Source organism: Phyllostomus discolor, chromosome 13, assembly GCF_004126475.2.
Source record: "Phyllostomus discolor isolate MPI-MPIP mPhyDis1 chromosome 13, mPhyDis1.pri.v3, whole genome shotgun sequence".
NCBI lineage: Eukaryota > Metazoa > Chordata > Mammalia > Chiroptera > Phyllostomidae > Phyllostomus > Phyllostomus discolor.
In genome coordinates, this window is record NC_040915.2 from 3,323,913 (window position 1) to 3,349,484 (window position 25,572).

At 38.6% G+C, this 25,572-nt stretch overlaps 1 protein-coding gene across 9 annotated transcripts in view; it reads left to right on the forward strand.

Moving 5' to 3' along the window:
• NSD1 (nuclear receptor binding SET domain protein 1) overlaps positions 1 to 25,572 on the forward strand; it is a 147,889-nt gene that overhangs the window by 74,719 nt on the left and 47,598 nt on the right. For all 9 annotated transcript variants that reach the window (XR_004900507.1, XM_036014391.1, XM_036014394.1 and 6 more), the window contains 4 exons: positions 11,127 to 11,299; positions 13,323 to 15,888; positions 21,014 to 21,138; positions 24,519 to 24,789. Coding sequence is in view for 8 of the 9 variants with exons in the window: in XM_036014391.1 (XP_035870284.1) it covers positions 11,127 to 11,299; positions 13,323 to 15,888; positions 21,014 to 21,138; positions 24,519 to 24,789 (3,135 nt within the window). In the remaining variant the exon portion in view is untranslated. The remainder of the gene's footprint in view (positions 1 to 11,126; positions 11,300 to 13,322; positions 15,889 to 21,013; positions 21,139 to 24,518; positions 24,790 to 25,572) is intronic.

The following is a 25,572-nucleotide window of genomic DNA, read 5'->3' on the forward strand; positions in this document are numbered from 1 at the left end:
GCCAGGGCTGAATCATTTGATACTTATTATTTGAATGTCAAAATTTCATTATCTGGATTATTTTTTACTTCTGTTCATAGAAGTTGTGGGTTAGTTATTTTTCATCCTTCCATGCATTGGGTCTCACCTCCCACCGCATCTCTGGCCTCCTCTTTCATGTTTTCCCTAATATGTTATAATTTTGGTTAGAAATTCAGTGTGTACATTATTATGTTAACAGTATACTGATCTTAGTCACATAGTGTCCTGAGTTTGCGTTGTCCTCACAAGGTTGTTGTTGTTTCAATTTTCTGTAAAATGTGTGTGTTTTTAGTGAGAGAGAGGGTTATTAATAAGTCTATATATTGATTGATAATTTATAGTAAAAGTCTCCTAGTTTTTGTTTGTTTCCACATGATTTAATATATCAATAATTTGTCATTCTTATCATCTTAAATAAGTCTCATCCGGACCCTTGGACCCTTATATATTCCTTCAGTCTACTGTAGTCTGGTGAACAGCTGTGGTCTTAGGGACTCCCTTCAACTCCCTCTTGTGTTGGATTCCATGTTTTAACTCGTGTTTGGTTTACCTACTCATATTCAGTAGTTTCCTGAGAAAGGGAGTGTGGGAGATAAATTTTTTTGTGGCCCTGCATTATCTGAATATATTTTTGTTCTTAACACTTGTTTGATAGTTTGGCTGATATAAAATACTAGGCTAGAAATCATTTGTGCTTAGACTTTTGAAGGCATTGTCTTTTAGCTTCCAGAGTTCCTATTAAATCTGAGGTTATTTTGATATTTGATCTTTTTTGTATGGGATTTTTGTCCCTCTTGTTTAGAAAGCTTGTATACTCTTCACTTTGTTCATAAAGTTCACAAGGTTATGCCTTGTTGCTGTGTTTTGTGTGTATTTAGTGGGGCCCTTTTGATCTACAAATTTAGTTTCTTTAGTTCTGGGGCATATTCTTTTTCTTTCGAAAGCTTTTATTTATTTATTTTTAGAGAGGGGGGAAGGGAAGGAGAAAGAGAGGGAGAGAAACATCAGTGGTGGTTGCCTCCTGCATGCCCTCCACTGGGGACCTGGCCCACAACCCAAGCATGTGTCCTGCCTGGGAATTGAACCGGCAACCATTTGGTTCACTGTCTGCGTTCAATCCATTGAGCTACACCAGCCAGTGCTGGGGCATTTTCTTGAATTATTTCATTGATTATTTCCTCCCCTTTGTTTATTCTTTTTCTATGACTTTTTTTTTCTCATCCTCACCTAAGGATATTTTTTTCCCCATTGGTTTTAGAGAGAGAGGTAGAGAGAGAGAGAAACATTGATGCAAGAGAGAAGCATCAATTGGTTGCCTCATGTGATATGGACTCTGGCCAGCAGTGTCCACAGTATTGTGGATGAGATGAACAAATTCACACGGACTATTGAAGTCCTGTGGAGAAAATGGGATGGCTCTGCCATTGTCTGAGAGAGAGAGCGCGCCTTGGTCACTCTCTCAATAGGAGAGCATCTCGACCCTTGCCTGGACAGGCTTTTATTGCTTTCTAATAGCATACATCGAAGAAGGTTTTCATTCATTCTACTCAGGTTTGCTTTAGGTGATTACTTTTTACAGATAACAAAGGAAAGGATGTTACTGATTACTTCCTACAGATTAGCAAGGAAAAAATGTTGCAAATGCAAGGGAACATAAGAGTAATTGGTCTGGTTACACTTTGTCCTTAGGAGAATTAGCACAGACTTCAGGAAGTTACTTTAAAGATATGCAGTAAGCATTTGCAGCTTCAACTCCGGGTGAGGGAGTTTTAGCAAGAGCAAGCCTCAAAGCACCCTAGGTACAATGCAGGCCTGGTTTCCCATGGTAGAGCCAATCCATGGGTTTGGCATCTTGTCTGCTGACACGCATCTGTGGGCTTTCTAATAGGACTGGGCTACAAGTACCATTGCCAGGCGGATTGGTTCCCTATACTCATGTACACATCCAGACCTTGGGGAACAGTGCCTCAAATGGGGATTGTACGCATCCAGCCAGGGAGTCACCTGTGCCCACACTGGGGATCAAACCTGCAACCTTTTGGTTATGGAATGACACCAACCAGTTGAGCCACACTGGCCAGGGCTCTTTCTAGAACTCTTAATCAGATGTTTACTCTCCCGCATTGAACCTCATAAGTTTTTCTTTTTTGTATATTTATTTTACTCTACCTATTTTATAGGAAGTTTCTTCAACTTTGTCTTTAAACCTTTTTTGAATTTTAAATTATTGCCGTTGTGTTTTTAATTTTCAAGAATTCCTTTTTGTTCCCTGCATCTTATTTCATTAACACAATATCCTTTTTATTTTTGAGGATGTTAATGACAGCTTTTGTGAAATTTTCTCCTGTACTTGGCCTGTTTGTTTCAGGTTCCCTTTTTTCCTTCACTGTTTGTTCCTTTCTTCTCTCTTTTTATGTTTGAGGAGTTCCTCAGATCTCTGTTCATTGGTGAAGAGTAGCCCCAGTCAATGTGGCTCAGTTTGGATGGGTGTCATTCCGCAAACCGAAACGTCACCATTTTCATTCCTGATTGAGAAACATGCCTAGGTTGCGGGTTCAGTCCCAGGATGCGATGTGTATGGAAGGCAGTCTTCGAATGTGTCTCTTTTGTGTTGATGTTTCTTTCCCTCTCCTTCTCCCTCCTTCTCCCTCTCTCTAAAATGAAAAAAAAATTTTAAGTCAGTGAAGAGTAAAGAGCATACAGGCACTTCTGAACAAGTGGAGGTTGTCAACCTTTAATTACCTTGTATGGTGACCCTCTTCTTCCTCCTTCCAGTCCCTTGTAAGTAAGTACCTTCTTCTTTCTGTTCACTTAGTGACACTCCTCAGAGAATAGCCTTAATTCTCCTAGCTAGAAAATAAGAACCTGGCTTATTGTTGTTCTAGGAGCTCAGTAAAGGGAAGACGACTGGGAGTTTTTAACATTCAGTTCACTTGCTCCCTCTATTTTTGGTTCACTAATACTTCTGGACTGTGTTTGGTGTTGCTCAGTTTAGAGACCTTCTGTTTTACTTCACCTTGAAGAAAAGCCTCTCTGGGGGAAGGGGAGAGGCAATGAGCTGGTAGTTTGTGGTAGAGGAGGAAACTTACGTATCCATGCCTGCATGATAACTTTCAGCCAGTCCTCTTTGTTTTATCTTCCTAAACTCCAGATGTACAAGGTGTTGCCAATTTCTGGTCCTTTAGTAGAAGGATGAGTGGTGTAGAGACCATTGGTTCCTGGTTTTGCTCAGTGATGATGTAGAATTTGGCATACTGGGATCTATTAAGTTAGTAACTGTCATGCTTTATCCATGTACTTCTCAACTTCTAAGACACATGCTTGCATAGACGCACTAATTTATACTGTCATCTTCTCTTGTTACCCTTGTCCTTAAATGGAATTATACCTTAAAAAATCTCTTTATTTTAGCTTTCTTGGGGATAAACCACAGCATAACTCTTCATTTCATCTTGAACAGACTTTTAGCCAATCTTGTTTAGACCTTTCTATACTCTACTTTTAGGGTTCTCTTCACAATCAGATTGCTTCTAAGTTCTCAAGGCTGGTCTGCCATTTGACTTCTCTTTGGTTTAATGCCTCTCTCAGTCTTCCAACTCCCAAATTTTTATTATTGTTTCTCTTTCTGTACTTTGTCTTTTGTGTTACTTCTTTTAAAAACTACTTTCACTGTTATTTTTTAAATTAATTTTATTGAATTTGCTATTACAGTTGTCCCAATTTTTTCCCCCTTTGCTCCCTTCCACCCAGCACCTCCCACTCAGGCCATCCCCACACCATTGTTCATGTCCATGGGTCATGCATATAAGTTCATATAAGCTACTCCATTTCCTGTACTGTACTTTACATCCCCATGGCTGTAACTACCTATTTGTACTTCTTAATCCCCTCACCTCTTCTTTCATTCTCCCATAGACTCCTCCCATATGGCAACCATCAAGACACTCTCCACATCCATGGTTCTCTCTCTGTTCTTCTTGTTTGCTTAGTTTGCTTAGTTTTAGATTCAGTTGTTGATTTGTATTTTTTGCCATATTAATTGTTCCTAGTTTTGATCTTTTTCTTAAATAAGGCCCTTTAACATTTCATATAATAATAGTTTGGTGATGATGAACTCCTTTAGTTTATTCTTGTCAGGGAAGCACCTTATCTACCCTTTGATCGTAAATGAAAGCTTTGCTGGGTAGAGTAATCTTGGATGTAAGTCCTTGCCTTTCACGGCTTTAAATCCAGCCCCTTCTGCCTGCAAAATTTCTTTAGAGAAGTCAGCTGACAGTCTTATGGGAACGCCCCTGTAGGTAACTTCTTTTCTCTGGCTGCTTTTAAAATTCTCTTTTTCTTTAATCTTTGGCATTTTAATTATGATGTGTCTTGGAGTGGGCCTCTTTGCATCCATCTTATTTGGGACTCTCTGTGCTTCCTGGACTTACATGTCTATTTCCTTCACCAAATTAGAGAAGTTTTCTTTCTTTATTTTTTCATATAGATTTCTAATTTTTTGCTCTTTCTCTCTTCCTTCTGGCACCCGTATGATGTGAATGCTGGAACACTTTAAGTTATCCCAGAGGCTGCTTAATACTATCCTCATTTTTTTGGATTCTTTTTCTTCTTGTTCTCATTGGTTGTTTTTTGATTCCTTATTTTTCAAATAATTTATTTGATTCTTGGCTATACCCACTCTACTGTTGTTTCCCTGTATAAATTGTTCTTTATTTCAATTAGTGTATCCTTTATTTCTGACTGGATCTTTTTTATGCTGCTGAGTAAGTTCCTTGATCATCTTTATAACTAGTGTTTTCCCCCGCCCCCCCATATAACCAATGTTTTGAACTCTGCATCTGATAGATTGCTTATCCCCATTTTGTTTAGTTCTTTTTCTGGAGTTTTAATCTGTTCTTGCATTTGAGCCATGTTTCTTTGCTCATTTTGGCAGCCTCCCTGTGTTTGTTTCTGTGTATTAGGTGGAGCTGCTTTGACTCCATATCTTGGTTGCATGGCCTGATGTAATAGGTGTCCTGTAGGGTCCAGTGCCACAGCCTCCCCTATTACCCAAGCAGAATACTTGAGGTGCGCCCTTCCTGTGGTCTGAGTAGACCTTCTCTTGTAGAGCCTTGACTGCTGTTGGATCAATGGGAGGGATTTACCCAGGTCAGTCAGCTGTGAGGACTGGTTGTGACCACTGACCACCAACCTCCACCATCCATGGAGGATCAGCTGTGCAGCGGCAGGTGGTGGTGCTCTGATACGGTCTGTAGTTGTCCACTGGGTGTGCAGGTTCTGCAATTTCCTGTGATGGTGGGATCCAAGGTCAGCCCCCACCTGTGTTCTGCCCTGGGCCACCCTGTATGAGCTATAAAGCAATCTGAGATGGTTGCTACTTGTGCTGGACTGAGAGATTCCCAGGTGAAGCCAAGCTGTGAATATAGGCTGTCTACTGCTAGTGGCTGGCCTGGGGCCACTTAGCAAAAGGCGTGGGGACTGGGGGCTTGCCGAGGCCAGCTGTTGCTTGTGTGATAGGATTTAGGAACTTGTGATGCATGAGCCAAGATCAGCTATTCATGGGGAAAAGTCAAGGTTAAGAATTTGGGTGGACCTGAAAGTTGTGTGGGACAGAATCTCAGGGGATCTCCAGGGTGGGGCAAACAGTGTCAGCCAGGTCTGTGGAGTCTCAGATATGGCACCAGCCTGTTGGCTCTGTACCTCTGTGTGGGGAAGACTCAAAGTGTCAATGGCTGCTGTCTACCTTTCTGTCTGGGAGAAAGCTGTCCCCCAGCTCTCACCTTGATGCCAGATACTTCATTTCTTTTCCTTATGCCACTGGGCCTTTATAGGTGCTGCCCTGGTGCAGAAGCTCAGAGAGAGTCAATCTGAGTAAGTCTGTGCATGACTGCTTTAAGGGGAACTGCTCGGGACCCCAGCAGTTTGTTTCACTGACTCAATCCCTGCTGGTTTTTACAGCCAGGAGTTATGGGGGGCTATGAACCCTGGCCTTGGGGGCCTGATATGGGGCTTGGATTCCTCACTCCCAAGATACCCCTCCCAAATTTTTATCCACTGCATGTGGGTGTGGGACCAGCCCATTTCGTGCCTTCCCCTCTATTACCAGTCTGGATGGATGTGAGTGATTTCTTTAATTCTGTAGTTGTCAGACTTCATTCAGCTTGATTATTGGTAGTTCTAAGTGGTGCTGGGTCTATAGTGGAGTTGTAATTTTGATGTGGCTGTGTGAGGAGGCGAGCCATGTCTACCTGTGCTATCATCTTGACTGGTAGTCTTGCTTTTACTGTTTTTTAATGTGATTTTCAGAATAGACCAAAACTAAATTTGAGTATTCAGTCTGCATTTTTTACCTTTCAACTTTTATACTTTAGCGTTATTTGATAGTTTTTAAAATTTCTTACAGTCTTTGTCCATTTGGCTCTGGCTTACAACCTAGCGTAATGTCTTCAAGGTTTATCCATGTTGTATTATGTATCAGTACTCGGTTCATTTTGAAGGCTGGGTAATATTTCACTGTGTGTAAGCAGTCCAGAAATAATACATTCATCCTGCCATTGACATCATATGCTCCTGACATCCGTCCGTTGACTTCGTCATGCGTCAGCGAGGGAGGACCACTGAAGGAGAAAGTCATTAATAGCCTAATGCCATGTCACAGTGCCTGCACTGTTCTCCTTAATTTATCTTAGCACAATGGGCATTTGATCATCACAGGAAGAAGGATGAGTATGGTTAAATAAAATATTTTGAGAGAGAGTGAGAGAGAGACCACATTCACCTTTTATTATAGTACGTTATAATTATATTTTATTTACTGTTGTTAATCACTCACTGTACGTAATTTATAAATTCAACTTTATCATAGTTACGTATTTATAGGAAACAACATAGTATATGTAGAGTCCCGTGTTGTTCATACATCCACAGAGGGTCTTTGAACATATCCCTGGGGATAAAGGAGGACTTATGTGTATTACATTTTGTTAATCCATTCATCTTTCAATGGACAGTTGAGTTTACATCTTTTTTTTTTTTTAAAGATTTTATTTACTTATTTTTAGAGAGGGAAGGGAGGGAGGGAGAGAGAGAGAGAGAGGGAGAGAGGGAGAGAGAGAGGGAGAGAGAGAGAGAGAAACATCAATGTGCGGTTGCTGGGGGTTATGGCCTGCAACCCAAGCATGTACCCTGGCTGGGAATCGAACCTGGGACACTTTGGTTCCCAGCCCACGCTCAATCCACTGAGCTACGCCAGCCAGGGCGAGTTTACATCTTTTGGCTATGGTGAATAATGCTGCTATGAACATTGGTATTGAAATATCTGTTCTGACTTCTTTTTTTATATAATTTAAATTTTATTTGATTTTTATTATTATTACTTATTTTTTAGAGAGGGAAGGGAGGGAGAAAGAGAGAGAGAGAAACATCAATGTACAGTTCCTGTGGGTCATAGCCTGCAACCCGGGCATGTACCCTGACTGGGAATCGAACCTGCGACACTTTGGTTTGCAGCCCGCGCTCAATCCACTGAGCTACGCCAGCCAGAGCTGTTCTGACTTCTTATTGTATGTCAAGTCTTTTTGATTTATCTTTAAAATTTTATTTTATTTTATTTTTTATTTCAGAGAGAGGGGAGGGGAGGGAGAAAGAGAGGGAGAGAAACATTGATTGGTTGCCTTCCATTTGTACCTCTACCAGGGATTGGACCCACAGCCCAGGCATATGCCCTGACCTGGAACTGAACCAGATACACATATTAGGTATATTGGATTATAAGTGCAGGATGACCCTTAACCAACTGAGCCACTCTGGTCACGGCTGATTGTCTTTAAAAAAAAGTTTCAAATTTTGTTAATTCCCCTTGCCTACTGCTTTAGTTTACAGGTTAGGTTCTAGTTACCTGTTGTGTGTGTACACTATTTTGGTAATCTCTGGTCTACTGAATGTCCTCTGTTTCCTCTTAAATTTTTTATTTTGAGATTAAGAAGGTTATCTCCCTTAGATGCAAAACTGATCCTATGGTTACACAGTTCAAATGAGGCTCCTCGCTGGCAACATTACAATGATCCAGGGTAACATGGTGTCTAAGCTGTTTCAGGCCTGGACTCTGCCTGCTTGGTTTCCCTCTCTTCTCATGTTATGATTCAGTGTTCCAAAGTACGTTGTTGTTGTTGTTGTTGTAGTTGTTGTTGTTTAGGTCCTCATCCAAGGACAGTTCCATTGCTTTTTTAGAGAGGGAGGAAGGGAGAGAGAGAAAAACATCAGTTGGTTCCTGTCTCATACGACTGAGTGGGAATTGACCCCGTGGTCTTTCAGTCTATGGTACATTACTCCAATCAAATGAGCCACACTGGCCAGGGCTGTTTTGAAGTACTTTTAGTTCCAGCTGGGGTTTTTCCTTTCTTTTTCTTTCTATTTTTCATTCATGCATGCATTTGAGGGTTCTGGGCCCTCGTACTGGAATTCGTTCCTTAATAAGCAGTTTACCTTAAAAAATTCTGCTTAGGTGTCCCATATGTCCTTTAGTTAATATTTTCCCCCTTCTTAGTGTTATTCTTTTATTTTTAAGGGTATTTTTTAAAAATTAAGGTAGATAAGGGCTATTTTGAATGATGTATGTAATATTACTGCCAGGGCCACTATGTACAGGTAAGAGAGGGGCTTTATTTCTTGGTCTCTTCCTCCTTGGGCAGAATCTTGATGATCTTCTTTCTTGGCCTGGAGCCTCTCTTCACCATGCTTGCCTCCTTGGTCTTAGATCTGCAGGTCTCAGTCTAGTCAGCCAGAAATTTCTGTAAGCCTTGTCTGCCTTCAACTCGTGAAGGTGTTCCATAAGAATCCATTTGTTTTCTTACCTTTTTAAAAAAAAAGATTTGTATTCATTTACTTTTAAAGAGGGGAGGGAGGAAAAAGGAACAGAAACATCAATGTGTGGTTGCCTCTCATGCACCCCCTATTGGGGACCTGGCCTGCAACCCAGGGATGTGCCCTAGACTGGGAATTAAACTGGCAACCCCATGGTTTGCAGGCCAGACCTCAATCCACTGTGGCACACACCAGCCAGGGCTATTTTCTTTCTTTTTAAAAAAAAATTTTTTTTATTTGTATAGAGAGGGGGAGGGAGGGAGAAAGAGAGAGACAGAGAAACATCAGCTTGTAAGAGAAACATGGATGGGCTGCCTCTGGCATGCCCCCAAATGGGGATCTGGTCTGCAACCCAGGCATGTGCCTGAGGGGGAATCAGAACCAAAGACCTTTTGTTTTGCAGCATGAAGCCCAACCCCCTGAGCCACACCAGTCAGGGCTGTTATTTTTTTTAAGTGAATGTTTGTTATTGGAATTATCATGCTTTTACCATAATCTGTTTCTATATCTTTTGCCTACTAGTCAGTGAAATCTGTTCTGTCCTCCCTATACTGCTGGCACATCATAAATGTTCAGTCTTTATTAGTTGGATTTACTTATTTATGGGAGAATGGTTTACTTCCCAAGTGAATTTTGAGAACCTCTATATAGGTACACAATGTATCTTAGCAATGGTTTCTGTTGGTGGGTTTAATGTAGTAGGTAAAGTTTAAGAAGTTAAGTTTTTTCACAACTTGCTTTTAAAATAGTCTGAACAGAAAACTGGTCTGTAATTTTATTATTAAGCATTTTTATATGGAAAATCAAGCATTTCAACTACAGTTAATGAGAGCTGATCATAGGTATTTTGCATTCCTTGGTTTTACAGTTTTGTTTTGTTTTTTAAGATTTTATTTATTTATTTTTAGACAGAGGGAAAGGCGGGGAGAAAGGTAGAGAAACATCAGTGTGTGGTTACTTCTCGTGTACTCCCATACCGGGAGCCTGGCCCACAACCCAAGCATGTGCCCTGACTGGGAATCAAACCAGCAACCCTTTGGTTCTTGGGCCAGCGCTCAATCCACTGAGCCACACCAGCCAGTGCGGTTTTATAATTTTGAAATTAGCATTTATAAAGAAGTTTCCATTGAAATTTACTTGACATTTTGGCTACTTTTACAGTTACTTCAAAGACAAGAGTTTTGAAAGTTCACACCTCTTTATACTTGTTCTAAAGTTCACTTTATAAATCTGTCCACCCCCTCTTTTTCTTCTTTTCTTTTTTTCACTCTCAAGGAATTAGTCTTTTCCTGCTTTTCCAAAAAAGTGTTTAGATTCTTTTTGTGTTTTGGAACAGAGTATGATTGTTGTGAGGGAATTAGATGTGAATTCATTTGAACTTAACATGATTTTCTTCCCCAGAAAGAGCCAAATCATTAAACTCTTTGTAGCACTGACTATATTTCTTTTGTGATATTTTTAACTGGTGTGAAAAATACTAAGTATGGGACATACATATATTAGGTATATTGGATTATAATCTTTTCTGAATGAGATTTGTATTTTTATTTGTATTTCTGTATTTTTAAATATCAAGTGACATTTGCTCTACAAAACCAATGTTTTACTCTGAATCTGCCCACCTTCTCTGGTCATTGGACTTACTGTGTCTATAAAATGGAGATCATACTACTTCTATCTTAACCCATGCATTGCACCTAGTGAAATGAGTGCCTGGCCCATAGTAGGTGTTCCATATGTGTTAGCATATTACACGTGGTGTCAAAGCATTTCTTCCTCCTTATATTTTAGCATGGTGTTTTTAGAGTTTGGTGGTTGGTTCTTGTTGATTATTATATTTGTGGTGCTGTAGCTTCTTATATGTCCTTTGTGTTTTCTAGTAATGAGGGACTTTATAGACTGATGGTACAAGGAGCTTTTAGTTTGTTGCTATATTAATTTGTGCTGTGATTAGCTAATCAGCCTCTAAGTGGTTTGGAATATATAGCTTATCAGCGGACTAAGCCATTGAGTGCTGTTGTAAACTCTTAAACATTTTCTTGACACATTAATTGAACATTTAAAATTTTCCTTCTGTCAACCTATGTCAGAGTTTCTTGTTCTGTGGGGTATTTAGCTTGTTGATTTTTTTTCCGGGTAGTGCAGGGGACAGAGGCTTCTTTGGCAATACTGTTTTAAATTTTATCTTGATGATGAACAGTCATCTTTTTAAAGTAATGACACTGGTTCTTATCCTTATCTAGTTTCCAACCGGAGGCCCTATCGACAGTACTATGTGGAAGCTTTTGGAGACCCTTCTGAGAGAGCCTGGGTGGCTGGAAAAGCGATTGTCCTGTTCGAAGGCAGACATCAGTTTGAAGAGCTGCCTGTCCTTAGGAGAAGAGGAAAACAGAAAGAAAAAGGATATAGGCATAAGGTAAAAAAAAAAAAAAAGCCTCTTACTATTTTTTGGGGGATGGGCAGGGAGGAGGCAAAGAAGGAGTATATTTTTAAAATATAAGCTATTCCCTTTGGTAGGAGCATACTTGTGAGAAAATAGGTAGAATGCAAGGTTTTTTGTGTGGAGGACATGGGACTGGCCTTCCAAATATTTATACTCAATATTTTGAGAAATGATTCCAGCTAATTTTTGTCATGTCACTTAGACAATACAAAATGGCAAAAGCAATCTTCTGTGGTTCTATCTTATGTAAAAAGAAACTGATCATCAAAATGAAATATTCTGCTTATTCCCTGGATTAATGATTTCTCTTAAAAATGGAAAAGGTAAAATAAAGCTTTAAACATTTTTGTTTTGGGTTTTGTGTGCAGTTGTTACTGCTTAAGTTTGCAGTTTCATACCTGGTTATGTTTTAATAAAGAACTTGATGTTTTGTTAAAGTTGGCTGAGTAAAATTCATTATAGTCAGTTCTATGAGGGAAAATAATTCCTCTTAGATTGGTGTTTCATACTTCTCTGAGTATAAATACTTTAGATTACTTTATAAAAATCATAATTAGAATAATTTAGAGTCAGTGTGCAGTCTCTGCTATTTTAATTTCAGTTCTCTGAGGACTAACTAGTGTCTTCAACTGAAAAACTACTGTAATCTTAAGTTTTTGTACAACTGTTGTGGATTAGAAGTAATTATAAATATTTACTGTGTCATCAGGTTGATGCTCTAAAACAGCTAGCATGTGCTGCTGTCAGGATAAAGGAGGCTAGTAACTGTGTCCTTTCTAATCCTTTGTGAGGTGGTAGGAGGTATCCGAGTTTTTGTGTCACACCTTTAGCTATGTATGTAGATTAAACAACTCCCTTCTTTTGATGACTTCATTAGAGCTTTAAGGTTCTGGAAAATTGATTTACTCTGGTCATAGTCATGAGAATTAACACATGTGTTGTTTGTCTGTAAAGTAAACCAGATGATGTTTATTGCCTTTGTAAGAGGAGGCTACCCTTCTAGGGACCTGAAGTTTTATATGCTCAGCAGAACATCCCTTTCACAAGGATTAATTTGTGAATACTAAGCGAAGGTTAGAACCTTGACTAATACCTATTATATGAAGCCAAGGAGGTAAATGAAAATATGGAAAGTTGGGTATATTTCACAGAACCTCAAATGACCTCATGCTATCAGGAATCAAGAAAAGAGATTATGTAATTTGTTATATCCAGAGTATTTTGGTGTCTCTGGACTAAAAGAGTAAGCTCAGGAGACTTCTTGTTACAATTCAGATTGTATGTAACATGTATAGAAGTATCTTGATTAGCAAAGGGCCTACTGATAATCAGAGGCTCAAATTTCAGATCTCCTATGGCAGGTCTTGACTCACTTGTTCTCCCTGTTCTCATTTTTTTTCATATTTCTTATTTTCTTTTTATTGAAAGATTTTATTTATTTATTTTTTTAGAGAGGGAAGGGAGGGAGAAAGAGAGAGAGAGAAACATCAATGTGTGGTTGCTGGGGGTCGTGGCCTGCAACCCAGGCATGTACCCTGACTGGGAATCGAACCTGCAACACTTTGGTTTGCAGTCCGAGCTCAATCCACTGAGCTATGCCAGCCAGGGCTTATAAATTCTTATTTAAGATATGGAGGGAGAAGGAGGAAGGTCTGGTTATTACTTGATTTAGTCATGTGATGTTAATTAGTAATGTAATGTAGTCTAAGTTATGGTCCACTCTTTTGTCCTTACAAAGGCAGGGAAGATGGAGAGTTTATGAGATCAGTCCTTTCTCTAATGATAGATCTTAGTAGTAATGTAGTGTCGAGAAATCCCATCAACTAAGCTCTGGGGGAGCTGTGGATGTTAACCACCTGGGTGATCCCATAAAAGGGGCTGGAAGAAGTGCTGTGAGACTTTGAAAAGCTCAATTGCGAGGTGTTCACTGATCATCTCCCTGTTGCTTCTCCTATTTCTTTGATAAGTGATAACATTTTTCTCCTTTAAATTTAAGGTTCCTCAGAAAATTTTGAGTAAGTGGGAAGCCAGTGTTGGTCTTGCTGAACAGTACGATGTTCCGAAAGGGTCAAAGAACCGAAAATGTGTCACCAGTTCGATCAAATTGGACAGTGAGGAAGATATGCCATTTGAGGACTGCACAAATGATCCTGAATCAGAACATGACCTGTTGCTTAATGGCTGCTTGAAATCTATGGCTTTTGACTCTGAACATTCTGCAGATGAGAAGGAAAAGCCTTGTGCGAAGTCTCGAGCCAGAAAGACCACTGATAATCCTAAAAGGACTTGTGTGAAAAAGGGTCACATGCAATTTGAAGCACGTAAGGAAGAACGGAGGGGAAAGATTCCAGATGGCCTTGGTCTAAACTTTATTTCCGGGGATGTATCTGATAAGCAGGCCTCTAATGAACTTTCCAGGATAGCTAACAGCCTCACAGGAGCCAGCACTGCCCCGGGAAGTTTTCTCTTTTCTTCTTGTGCAAAAAATACTACAAAGAAAGAATTTGAGACTTCAAATTGTGAGTCTTTACTGGGCTTGTCTGAGGGTGCCTTGATTTCTAAACGTTCTGGGGAAAAGAAGAAAATTCAACGAGGTCTGGTATGCAGTTCAAAAGTGCAACTGTGCTATATTGGAGCAGGTGATGAAGAAAAACGAAGTGACTCCATTAGTATCTGTACCACTTCTGATGATGGAAGCAGTGATCTGGATCCCATAGATCCCAGTTCAGATTCTGATAACAGTGTCCTTGAAATTACAGATGCTTTTGATAGAACAGAGAACGTGTTGTCCGTGCAGAAAAATGAAAAGGTAAAGTATTCTAGGTATCCTGCCACAAACACTAAGGTAAAAGCAAAGCAGAAGTCCCTCATTACTAACTCACTTACAGACCACTTAAAAGAGTGTACTAAGACAGCAGAGTCTGGAACTGAGACATCTCAGGTTAATCTGTGTGATTTTAAGTTGTCCACTCTTGTCCGCAAACCCCAATCAGATTTTCGAAACGATGGTCTCTCTTCAAAATTAAACACCCCATCAAGCATTTCCAGCGAGAACTCACTAATAAAGGATGGGGCTACAAATCAAGCTCTGTTACATTCAAAAAGCAAACAGCCCAAGATTCGAAGTATAAAGTGCAAACATAAAGAAAATCCAGTTGTAGTAGAACCTCTGGTTGCAAATGAGGACTGCAGTTTGAAATGCTGTTCTTCTGATACCAAAGGCTCTCCTTTGGCCAGCATTTCCAAAAGTGGGAAAGGGGATGGGCTAAAACTACTGAGCAGCATGCATGAGAAAACCAGGGACTCGAATGACATAGAAACAGCAGTGGTGAAGCACGTTCTGTCAGAGTTGAAGGAACTGTCTTATAGATCCTTAAGTGAAGATGTCAGTGACTCGGGAACATCAAAGCCATCAAAACCATTGCTTTTTCCTTCTGCCTCTAGTCAGAATCATATACCTATTGAACCAGACTACAAATTCAGTACATTGCTAATGATGTTGAAAGATATGCACGATAGTAAGACCAAAGAGCAACGGTTAATGACTGCTCAAAACTTGGTTTCCTATCGGAGCCCTGGTCTTGCGGACTGTTCTACCAGTAGTCCTCTAGGGACTTCTAAGGTGTTGGTTTCAGGAACCTCCAATCACAGTTCAGAAAAAAGTGGAGATAGCACTCAGGATCCAGTCCATCCTAGCCCTAGTGGGGGTGACTCTGCACTAACTGGGGAATTGCCTGCCTCCCTGCCTGGCTTGGTGTCAGACAGAAGAGACCTCCCTGCTACTGGCACAAGCCGTTCGAACTGTGTTACTAGACGCAGCTGTGGGCAACCAAGGCCATCATCCAAATTGCGAGACGGTTCAGGCCAAATGGGAAAGAACACAGTGAACCGTAAAGCCTTAAAGACAGAGCGCAAAAGAAAACTGAACCGGCTTCCAGCTGTGACTCCAGAAGCTGCACTGCCAGGAAACAGAGAGAGTGGGTGTTCAGAGAATGGCTCCTTGAGAGGTGGACCAGAAGACCCTGGTAAAGAAGAACCCCTTCAGTTAATGGGCCGATTAACAAGTGAAGACGGTGCTCATTTTTCCAATGTTCATTTTGATAAAGTCAACCAGTCTGACCCTGATAAAATTTCCGAAAAAGGCCCCACCTTTGAAAACAGAAAAGGTCCAGGGCCGGACTCTGAAATGAACAGTGAGAATGATGAACCCAATGGTGTTAATCAAGTGGTACCTAAAAAGCGGTGGCAGCGTTTAAACCAAAGGCGCACTAAACCTCGTAAGCGCATTAACAGATTTAGGGAGAAAGAAAACTCTGAGGGTGCCTTTGGGGTTCCGCTTCCTGCTAACCCTGTAAAGAAGGGGGATGAGTTTCCAGAGCATAGACCTCCTCCTTCGACGAACATATTGGAGGATGTGCTGACAGATCCAAATCACACTGGCCACTTAGATTCAGTGGGGCCGCGGCTGAATGTTTGTGATAAATCCAGTGCCAACACTGAGGAGATGGAAAAGGAGCCAGGAATTCCCAGTTTGATCCCCCAGCCTGAGCTTCCTGAACCAGGTAAGGATTCCTGACTGTCAAAGAAAGGGATTACAGGAAGTGATGACAATGATCCCCTCTGAAGTTCTTATGGAAGGGCCTAGTGTAAATTGGAAGGGAAGGATCATTACTTGAAGAAAGGGCTTCATGCAGAAGGGCCCGAGTTTAAAGGACCATCTTTCCATATACTTTCAGAAACTAAGCTTTGTTAGAAGCACTTTTTTCCCCTCTTTTTGCTTTTAGTAAGTTTCAAGAACATTTTGTTGTGTTCCCTACTTTTTTTGAAATCTGCAAATTTTGGGGGACTCCATCTGGTATTTGTAGGTAATTGAGAGGCTCTGAACCTAAAAATTAAATCTAGTGTTAGTTTACAGAAATCAAATTGATTTTATTGAATGTTAAGCTTCCTTTTTTATTTATTAATCCTCACCTCAGAATATGCCTATTGATTTTAGAGAGGGAGGAAGGGAAGGAGAGAAACAATGATGCAAGAGAGAAACATTGATAGGTTGTCTCCTGTATGTGCCCTGACCAGTGATCGAACCTGCAACATTTTGGTGCATAGGATGATGCTCCAACCAACTGAGCCACTTGGCTAGGACTGTACTTTTGTTTTTAGTATATTCATAGACCAGTGTGACCCACCAATATGATCAATTTTAGAACATTTGAATCACCCCAGAAAAAGAAACCTTATACCTTTATCAGTCTCCTCCATTTCTCCCCCATCTATAGCTTAACATCCCCCATCTATAGCTTGCCTATTCTGTGTATTTCATATAAATGGAATCATACAATATGTGATACTTTTGTGTTTCATTCTTTTCTTTAGCATGTATCAATGCTTTCTTTTTATTGTGGTAAAAAAACATATTTGCTCTCTGAACAAGTTTAAAGTGCACATCAGTATTAAATACAGGCACATTGTTCTACAGTAGGTATATAGAACTTCTTCATCTTGTATGTCTGGAACTCTGTACCTGTTGAACAATAACTTTTTGTTTCCTTCTTTGCCCAGCCCTAGCAACTACCATTCTCTTTCTGTTTCTGTGAATTTGATTTTTTAGATACCTCATATAAATGGAGTTGTAGTATTTGTCCTTTTCTGATTGGGTTATTTCATTTAGCATAGTGTCCTCAAGGTTCATCAATGTTCTGGCATGTGACAACATTTCCCTTCTTTTCTGAGGCTGAATAAAAGTCCATTGTATGTAGATACCACATTTTCTTGATCTACTCATCTATCATTGGACTTGAGGGTGCTTCCATATCTTGGCTATTATGGATAATGCTGCAGTGAACATAAGACAGTGTTTTCAGTTCTTTTAGCTATATACCCAGAAATGGGATTGCTGGGTCATATGATAATACTATTTATAGTTTTTTGAGGAATCTTCATACTGTTTTTCCATAGCAGCTTCAACAGTGCTCTAGGGTTCCAATCTCCATATCCTTGCCAATACCTGTTATTTTAATTTATTTTTTAGATACTGATCATCCTAACAGGTGTAAGGTGATACCACATTGTGGGGTGTTTTTTTTTTGCAATTCCTGTTGATTAGTGATGTTGAGCATTTTTTCATATGCTTATGGGTCATTTGTATATTTTTGAAGAAACATCTATTCAAGTTCTTTGCCCCTTTTTAAGTTGGGTTATTTTTTGTTATTAAGTTGTAGGAATGCTTTATTCTGCATAGTATGGTTTGAGTATATGGTTTGCAAATACTTTCTCACATTCAGATTTTTTCACCCTGTTAGATTGTTTGCTGTGCAGAAATTTCTATATTTGATATCATACAATTTGTCTATATTTGCTTTTGGTGTTGTATCCAAGAAATCCTTGCTTATTCCAATGTCATGAATCTTTCCCCCTAATTTTTCTTTTAGGAGTTTTATAGTTTCAAGCCTTAAATTTAGTTGTTTCATCCATTTTGAATTATTTTTGTATATGGTGTAAGGTAAGGGTTCATGTTCATTCTTTTGCATGTGGATATTCACTGTTCTCAGCACCACTTACTGAAGAGACTATCTCCATAGTGTAGTCTGAGCTCCACTGTCAATGCTACTTGGATCATACATATAAGAGTTTATTTCTGGTTTCTCTATTCTGTTCCATTGATGTATATGTCTATCTTGATGGTAAGTTCATACTGTTTTGATTAGTGTAGCTTTGCAGTGTTTTGAAAATAGGATGTTAGAGGCCTTCGTGTTTTTCTTTATTATCAAGGTTATTTTGAAAAAACAAAACAAAACAAACAAACAGGAAAGATTATTTTGGTTGTTTTCAGGGTCCTGAGAGATCCCATGTTAATATTAGGGTGGGTTTTTTCTATTTCTACAAAAAGTGCCCTCAGGATTTTGGTAGGGCAGCAGTGAACCTGAAGATTGCTTTTGGGTTGTGTGGACATCTGACAGTGTGAAGTCTTCCTGTCCGTGAACGCAGAATATCTTCCCATTCACTTGTCTTAAGTTCTTTCAGCGGTATTGTATCGCTTTCAGTGCCCAGCTTTTCCACACCCTTGGTTAAGCCTACTCCTGAGTATTTTATTCTTTGTGCTATTGAAAATGGGGTTATTTACTTAATTTCCTTTTGAATTGCTCATTATTAGTGTATAGAAACAATGGATTTTTGAATGTTGATTTTTGTATCCTGCAGCTGTACCAAATTCGTTAGTTTTTACAGGGTTTTGTTTCTTTGTTTTGTGGAATCTTTATAGTTTTTTACATACAACATCATGTCCTCTATGAACAGAAATCATTATACTTTTTTCCTTTACAGTTTGGATGTCTTTTATTTCTAATTCTTGCCTGATTACTCTGGCTTGGAATTCTAGTATTGTGTTAAATAGAAATGGAAAGAGTGGTCATCCTAGCTTTGTTCCTGAGCTTAGAGAAAAAGCTTTTAGTTTTGTTTTTGTTTTTTACCATAGAATATCCTGTTAGCTATGGGATTTTCACATGTGATCTTTATTATGTTTAAATAATTTCCTTCTATTCCTAGTTTGAGTGTTTTTATCAGGAAAAGTGTCGAATTTTGTAAAGCCTTTTCTGCATCAGTTGAGATAATTATGTGATTTTTTTCTTCATTCTGCTAATGTGTTGTATTACATTTACTGATTTTTATGTATTGAACTGTCCTTCCATCCAAGGAATGAATCCTGCTTGGTCATGGTATATAATTCTTTTAACATGCTGCTGTTGGATTCACTTTGCTAATATTTGCTGAGGATTTTTTAAAAAGATACTTATTTTTAGAGAGAGGGGAAGGGAGGGAGAAAGAGAGGAAGAGAAACATCAGTGTGTGGTTGCCTCTCGGGGGCCCCCAGCTGGGGACCCGACCCACAACCAAGGCATGTGCCCTGACTGGGAATCAAACTGTCAACTGGCCCTCAATCCACTGAACCACACCAGGCAGGGCTCTCGTGCGCGCGCTCTCTCTCCCTCTCTCTCTCTTTTTTTTTTTTGGTTAATTTAGCCAAGGGGTTGTCAATTTTGTTTACAGAAAAACAACTCTTAGTTTTGTTGATACTTTTTAAATTCTCTTTCGCTTATTTCTGCTAATATATATTATTTCTGCTAACATTGGGTTTAATTTTCCCCCTCATTCCTAGAGGTATAAAATTAGGGTGTTGATTTGAGAATCTATTTATTTTTAATGTAGGTAGTTTCTTCTGTAAACTTTCTTCTTAGAGAACCTTTGGAAGTTTTGGCATATTAAGTTTTCATTTGTCTCAAACTATTTTCTACTTTTTTATGGAATTCTATAATTTTTTATAGTCTCCATAGTTTTGCCTTTTTCTAAATGTCATATAGTTGGGATCATATAGCATATAGTCTTTTTAGCCTGGATTTTTTTCCCACTTGGTAAAATGCATTTAAGTTTCTTCCATGTCTTTTCATGGCTCAATAGCTCATTTCTTTTTAGTGCTGAATAATATTCCATCGTCTGGATGTACCACAGTTTATTTATTCATTCACTTACATCTTGATTGTTGCCAAGTTTTCACTATTAGGAATAAAGCTGCTAGAAAGAGCCATGTAAGTGTCCAGCTCCTTTTACATTATCTTTAAATAAACTAAATGAGATATGAGTTTGAGTTAGTGTAAAGAATTATTTCTCACATTTTGTCCTAATGAAGGTTTTATGGCTTGTTTCCATGTATGCTCTCTGAGGAGTGTTAAGAGCCTTTGCCAAGCTTGCCTGTGATTTTTTGGTTTTGGTTTCAACTTTTGTGTTCCTTTTATTAAAAGAACATCAGCATTGCCACATCCAGCTGAGGCAGAAACAGCTTCCTCTGAGATCATTGTAGCCTGGAATCCCTATTGCTTCTTAAGTAGACTGTATCCTGAATTCTGCAAGCATTACCTTCTGCTCTTAAAGAGCTTACAGTACAGTACAGTGACTATAACATGTTAAGTGTATAAACATGTGAGTTTTATAGGGAAATTATAATAGATATTTATTTCATTAATTCAAAGAAAAACGGTATGATACTTTGATATTCTGACCACAAAACACAAGAGGTTTTTTAAAAGCAAGTACCCAAAATTCTATATTTTCATATTATTTTCTGACTTTGACATACATGGTATACATTTTTTTAAATGTCATTGAGGTAATGGTATATAAATAACTAAATCTGTATTTTGATGATTCTGTTTAGAAATATGTTTTCTAGTGTGAAACTCACTGCAACCCTGATAATGAAGTATATGCAGAGTGCTTTTGAAATTCATGTGTTAGTACTGATTAGTAAATATTCTATCTGAATATCCATCCAGTATTCTTCATAATCCAGAGAGGTGTTACTTAAAATAAGTTGTGATGTATTTTATGGTTTTATCTGACTTAGTATCTGTATTTTAATGTTAATTGTGTCTATGACTATAGGACACTAGAACTTAATCTTTTGTGCAAGATTGGATAGTCTGTGTGTTGTGTCTACAGAGCACTAAAATTCTTTCCCTCCCAACTTTCGCATATGATAAATCATAGCAAATTATTTTAGTCTCTTGCTGCTTAAGCCACAGTATTTTTGAGAGTTTTTTATCTGTGTACCTTTTGGAGTACAGAGATGGATACATGAAAACACTGGGTTTTCTTCTTTCTTTTTCATTAATTCTGAACTTGTTTCTCTTCTTTTAGTTGTGCGGTCAGAGAAGAAACGCCTTAGAAAGCCAAGCAAATGGCTTCTGGAGTATACAGAAGAATACGATCAGATATTTGCTCCTAAGAAAAAACAAAAGAAGGTACAGGAACAGGTGCACAAGGTATGTTCCAACATTTCTACAATCTTTCATTAGTCTTTTAGGATGCTGCAATTTGCCTTCAGTAGCATATTTTGTCTTCATGGGACAATAATTTCCTTAACTGGGATCTTACTTTTTCTGTTTTTACCTCCAGCTCTGGCACAATATTTAGCATATGCTAGTTACACAGGAAATGTATAAATGAGTCTTTGTACTCTGTGTGTGCGTGTTTCCTCCTTGTTTTCAAATTGTATTTAGTGATTTAAGAAAAAAGTTTGTAAAAAATGATTTAAAAATACAGTAGTATGATTCTAATTTTTAAACAAATGTTTTTATACCTTATTTGATATATTTTTAAATTCAATTTCTTTAAACTGAAGTATTTTATTTTATTATTTTTTAAAGGATTTTATTTATTTTTAGAGAGAGGGGAAGGGAGGGAGAAGGAAGGAGAGAAACATCAGTGTGTGGTTGCCTCCCACTGGGGACCTGGACTGCAACCCAGGCATGTGCCCTGACTGGGAATCGAACTAGCAACCCTTTGGTTCACAGCCTGTGCTCAATCCACTGAGCTATATCAGCCCAGGCTAAACTGAAGTATTTTAAAGTCAATTAGAGACATTTTGACTTTCTGTCCATAAATAATATGCATCCCTAAAAAATAGAACCTTTTTCTTCATAACTGATATACCGTTATCACATCTAATAAGATCAGTTTATTTAATAATAAATCCACATTCAGATTTCCACAGTTTTCTCCTGAGCTTTACATTTGATTTATCCACATTAGGATCCAGTCTGTGATGTCTGGTTGTTTTCTTTGTAAATATTTTATTTATTTATTTATTTTTGAGAGATGGGGGAAGAGAGGGCGAATGACAGAAACATTGATGTGAAAGAGAAACATCAATCGGTTGCCTCTTGCCCACCCCCATTTGGGGACCTGGTCCATAACCCAGGTATGAGCCCTGACTGCAAATTGAATCAGCAATCTTCCGGTTTGCAGGCCGGCACTCAGTCCACTGAGCCACACCTGCCAGGGCCCTATCTGGTTGTTAAATTCAGAAAAGTCCCCTTTTTATGACCCTGTCTATCTAAGCAATGTAAGTACCACATTTGGTTAGTCCAGTTGTGTGTGATTGCTTTGTAATAGGTGTTATTAAGCTTATTTCTCTACCTGTGTTTCCTGTTAAGTGGAAGTTAATAACACTCTGATAGATTGATATTAAACATTTTTAGCTAGATTACATCATAGGTGATACTGTTAAATGTTGCATGGCATCAGAAGGCATTTAACATCTAATTGTTCACAGTGATGACTAACTGATGCCTCCCTTTTACCCCTTTTGATCAAGAAGCAGTACATGTGTAATTACTTTGGCTCCAAAAGATTGTCCTATTCCCCATCGTCCATTTCCCTGATGGCCTTTTGAGTATCGGTTAAAGCCCTGACTGCTATGGCTTAGTGGGTTGAGTGTAATCCTGTAAGGTGAAGGATCTGTGGTTCAATTCCTGGTCAGGGTACGTACCCTGCTGGGGGCATGCAAGAGGTGGCTGATTGCTGTTTTTCTCCCTCCCTTCCCTTCTCTCTCCAAATAAATAAATAAATGTCAGTTGAAAATCTTCACTTGTATCAGTTTCGTTGGGAATTAACAACATGAAGACTTTATCTCATTATTTCTTCTATTTTTATTAGCTGGCAATTTCTCTCAATATCTCTTATAAACTGAACCATTTTATTGTCTTGAAATACATGAAATGCAGAATAAGTCCTTACTTCTTTTCCATTTATTATATTTATCAACATTAAGAGTTCATTTTTAGCTGCTTTAATTGGTGTCATACTAGGGAATCTTTCTTCCTTTTTTATTTTTTTATTATCATAATGGCCTTAATGAATTTTATGAGCTTTAGTGTATCTTAATCAACTACATTTTTACCCACTTTTTAAAAATTATAGTAAAATATATACAGTAGTCTCCCCATTTCTGCAATTTTAATTACCATTGTCAAAAAGTATTAAATGGAAATTTTCAAAAATAACCAATTCATAAGTTCTAAATTAGGCACCATTCTGAGTAGCGTGATGAAATCGTTGGCTATCCTGTTACTGCTCCTCCCAGAATGTGAGTCCTCCCTTCGTTCAGCATACCGTGCTGCATATGCTGCTCGTCCTTCGTCACCTAGTAGCCCTCTGGGTTATCAGATCATTCATTGTGGCATCGCAGTGCTTGTGTTTAAGTCACTCATATTTTATTTAATGTCTCCAAAGTGCAACAGTAGTGAGGCTGACAATTCTGATATGCCAAAAGAAGCCATAAAGTACTTCCTTTAAGTGAAAGTTCTGAGTTAATAAGAAACAAAACTATTGTACACTGAGGTTACTAACATCTACAGTGAGAATGAATCTTCTATCTGTGAAATTGTGAAGAAGGAAAAAGGAATTCATGCTAATTTTGCTGTTGCACCTCATGCAAACACTACAACCACAGTGCATGATAAGTACTTATTTAAGATGGAAAAGGCATTAAATTTGTGGGTGGAAGATACGAACAGAAAATGTGTTCCAATTGATGGCACCGTGTTGTGCCAGAAAGCATTGAGCCTATGTGAAGACTTCAGCAAGGGATCTGTTGAAATGAATGACACCAGGCCTTTCGTGGCAGGTAAGGGATAATGACACAGATCCAGAAATATGTTTGTCACTTTATCATCTCACATTACGAGAAGAAGAAGGGTAAGTACAGTATAGTAAGACATTTTGAGAGAGACTACAGTCACATAACTTTTATTACAGTACATTGTTATAATTGTTCTTTTATTATTATTTATTATTGTTAATCTCATACTGTGCCTAATTTAAAAATTAAACTTCATCATAGGTATTTCCATGTAGGATAAAACATAGTATATACAGGGTTCAGTACTGCCCAGGTTACCAGCATCCACTGGGCATCTTTGAAGATATGCCCTGTGGATACTACTGTATAACATAAAATTTATGGAACCATTTTGTAACCAGTTTTTGTAACCATTTTTAGGTGGACATTTCTGTGGCATTAAGTACATTCATACTGTTTTGCAACTATTACCACTGTCCATCATCTCCACAACTTTTTCGTGTTCCCAAACTGAAACTCTGTACTCCCCTCTCCCAACCCCTGGCAACACCGTTCTGTTTTTTTCTTTCTGAATATTACTATTCTAGGTAATTCAAATAAGTGGAATCATACAATATTTACTTGATTTTGACTGGTTTACTTCACTTAGTGTAATGTCTTCAAGGTTCATTCCTATTGTAGCATATGTCAGAATTCTATTCCTCTTTAAGTACATTATTCTTTCTAACACTCAAATTACAAGTTTGGCCTATGGATTTTGTTTTTATATTTTGCTCTTAGGTAAGTTCCCGCTGTGAAGAGGAAAACCTTCTAGTGCGAAATCAATCTAATGCTCAGAACAAGCAGGTGGATGAGAATTCTTTGATTTCAACCAAAGAAGAACCTCCAGTTCTTGAAAGGGAGGCTCCATTTTTGGAAGGGCCTTTGGCTCAGTCAGATTTTGGAGGTGTACATGCTGAGTTGCCACAGCTGACCTTGTCTGTGCCTGTGGCTCTGGAAGTCTCTCCACGGCCTGCTCTTCCATCTGAGGAATTGCTAGTTAAAGCACCAGGTAAGATGGGAATGGGGGCTGAGTATTGTAAGTGGATATGATTAGAAGAAGCAGGAGATTTTAGTATGTTTTAATGGAAAGCCAGTGGTATATCTCTATACAATAAAAGTACCCACTTTTGTCCTGAGAAATCCTGAAGTATTGGCTAAATGGTTGTAATGATTGTAAATTGGTGGTGCACTGTTAAGAAGGCATTTTAAAAAACTACTCTCCTTACTCTATGTTGTTCTTTGTGGTTGATCAACCACCATGTGAGTCAGCACCCAGGACAGCAGGGGTTTCGGGGAGAGGCACTGCACACCGTGGAGTGAGTACGTGAAACTCACTGTTCAGATACTGGCCCACCAATCCCTGTGTTGCCTGGGAAGTTGTTTAACCTCTGAACTTGTTTCTGCATGTATAAAGTGGAGATCATAATGTAATGTGTAATGTAATTTACCTGACACAGAGTAAGCAGTTAGGTGTAAATATTCTCTCGGAGTGAGTTACCATGAGTTACCAATCGCTTTTCACTTCGTTATTCTGTGTGGGATCTAGACACACTGTGTCTAATTCATCCTCTGACTATTAAATATTGTAGTCAGCCAAGGGAAATGTTGCTTGTAACTTTTTACATTCCCAAGAATATCTTTACAAAAGTATCCCGATTGTGTTCAATCAAGTAATGCAGAATCAAAAAGACTTTAAATAGAATAATAAAGATAGTTACTATTTCATTACCTATTATGTGCCAAACTCTATTATTAGGCTTTTTAACATAATATTTAAGAACAGTCTTACAAA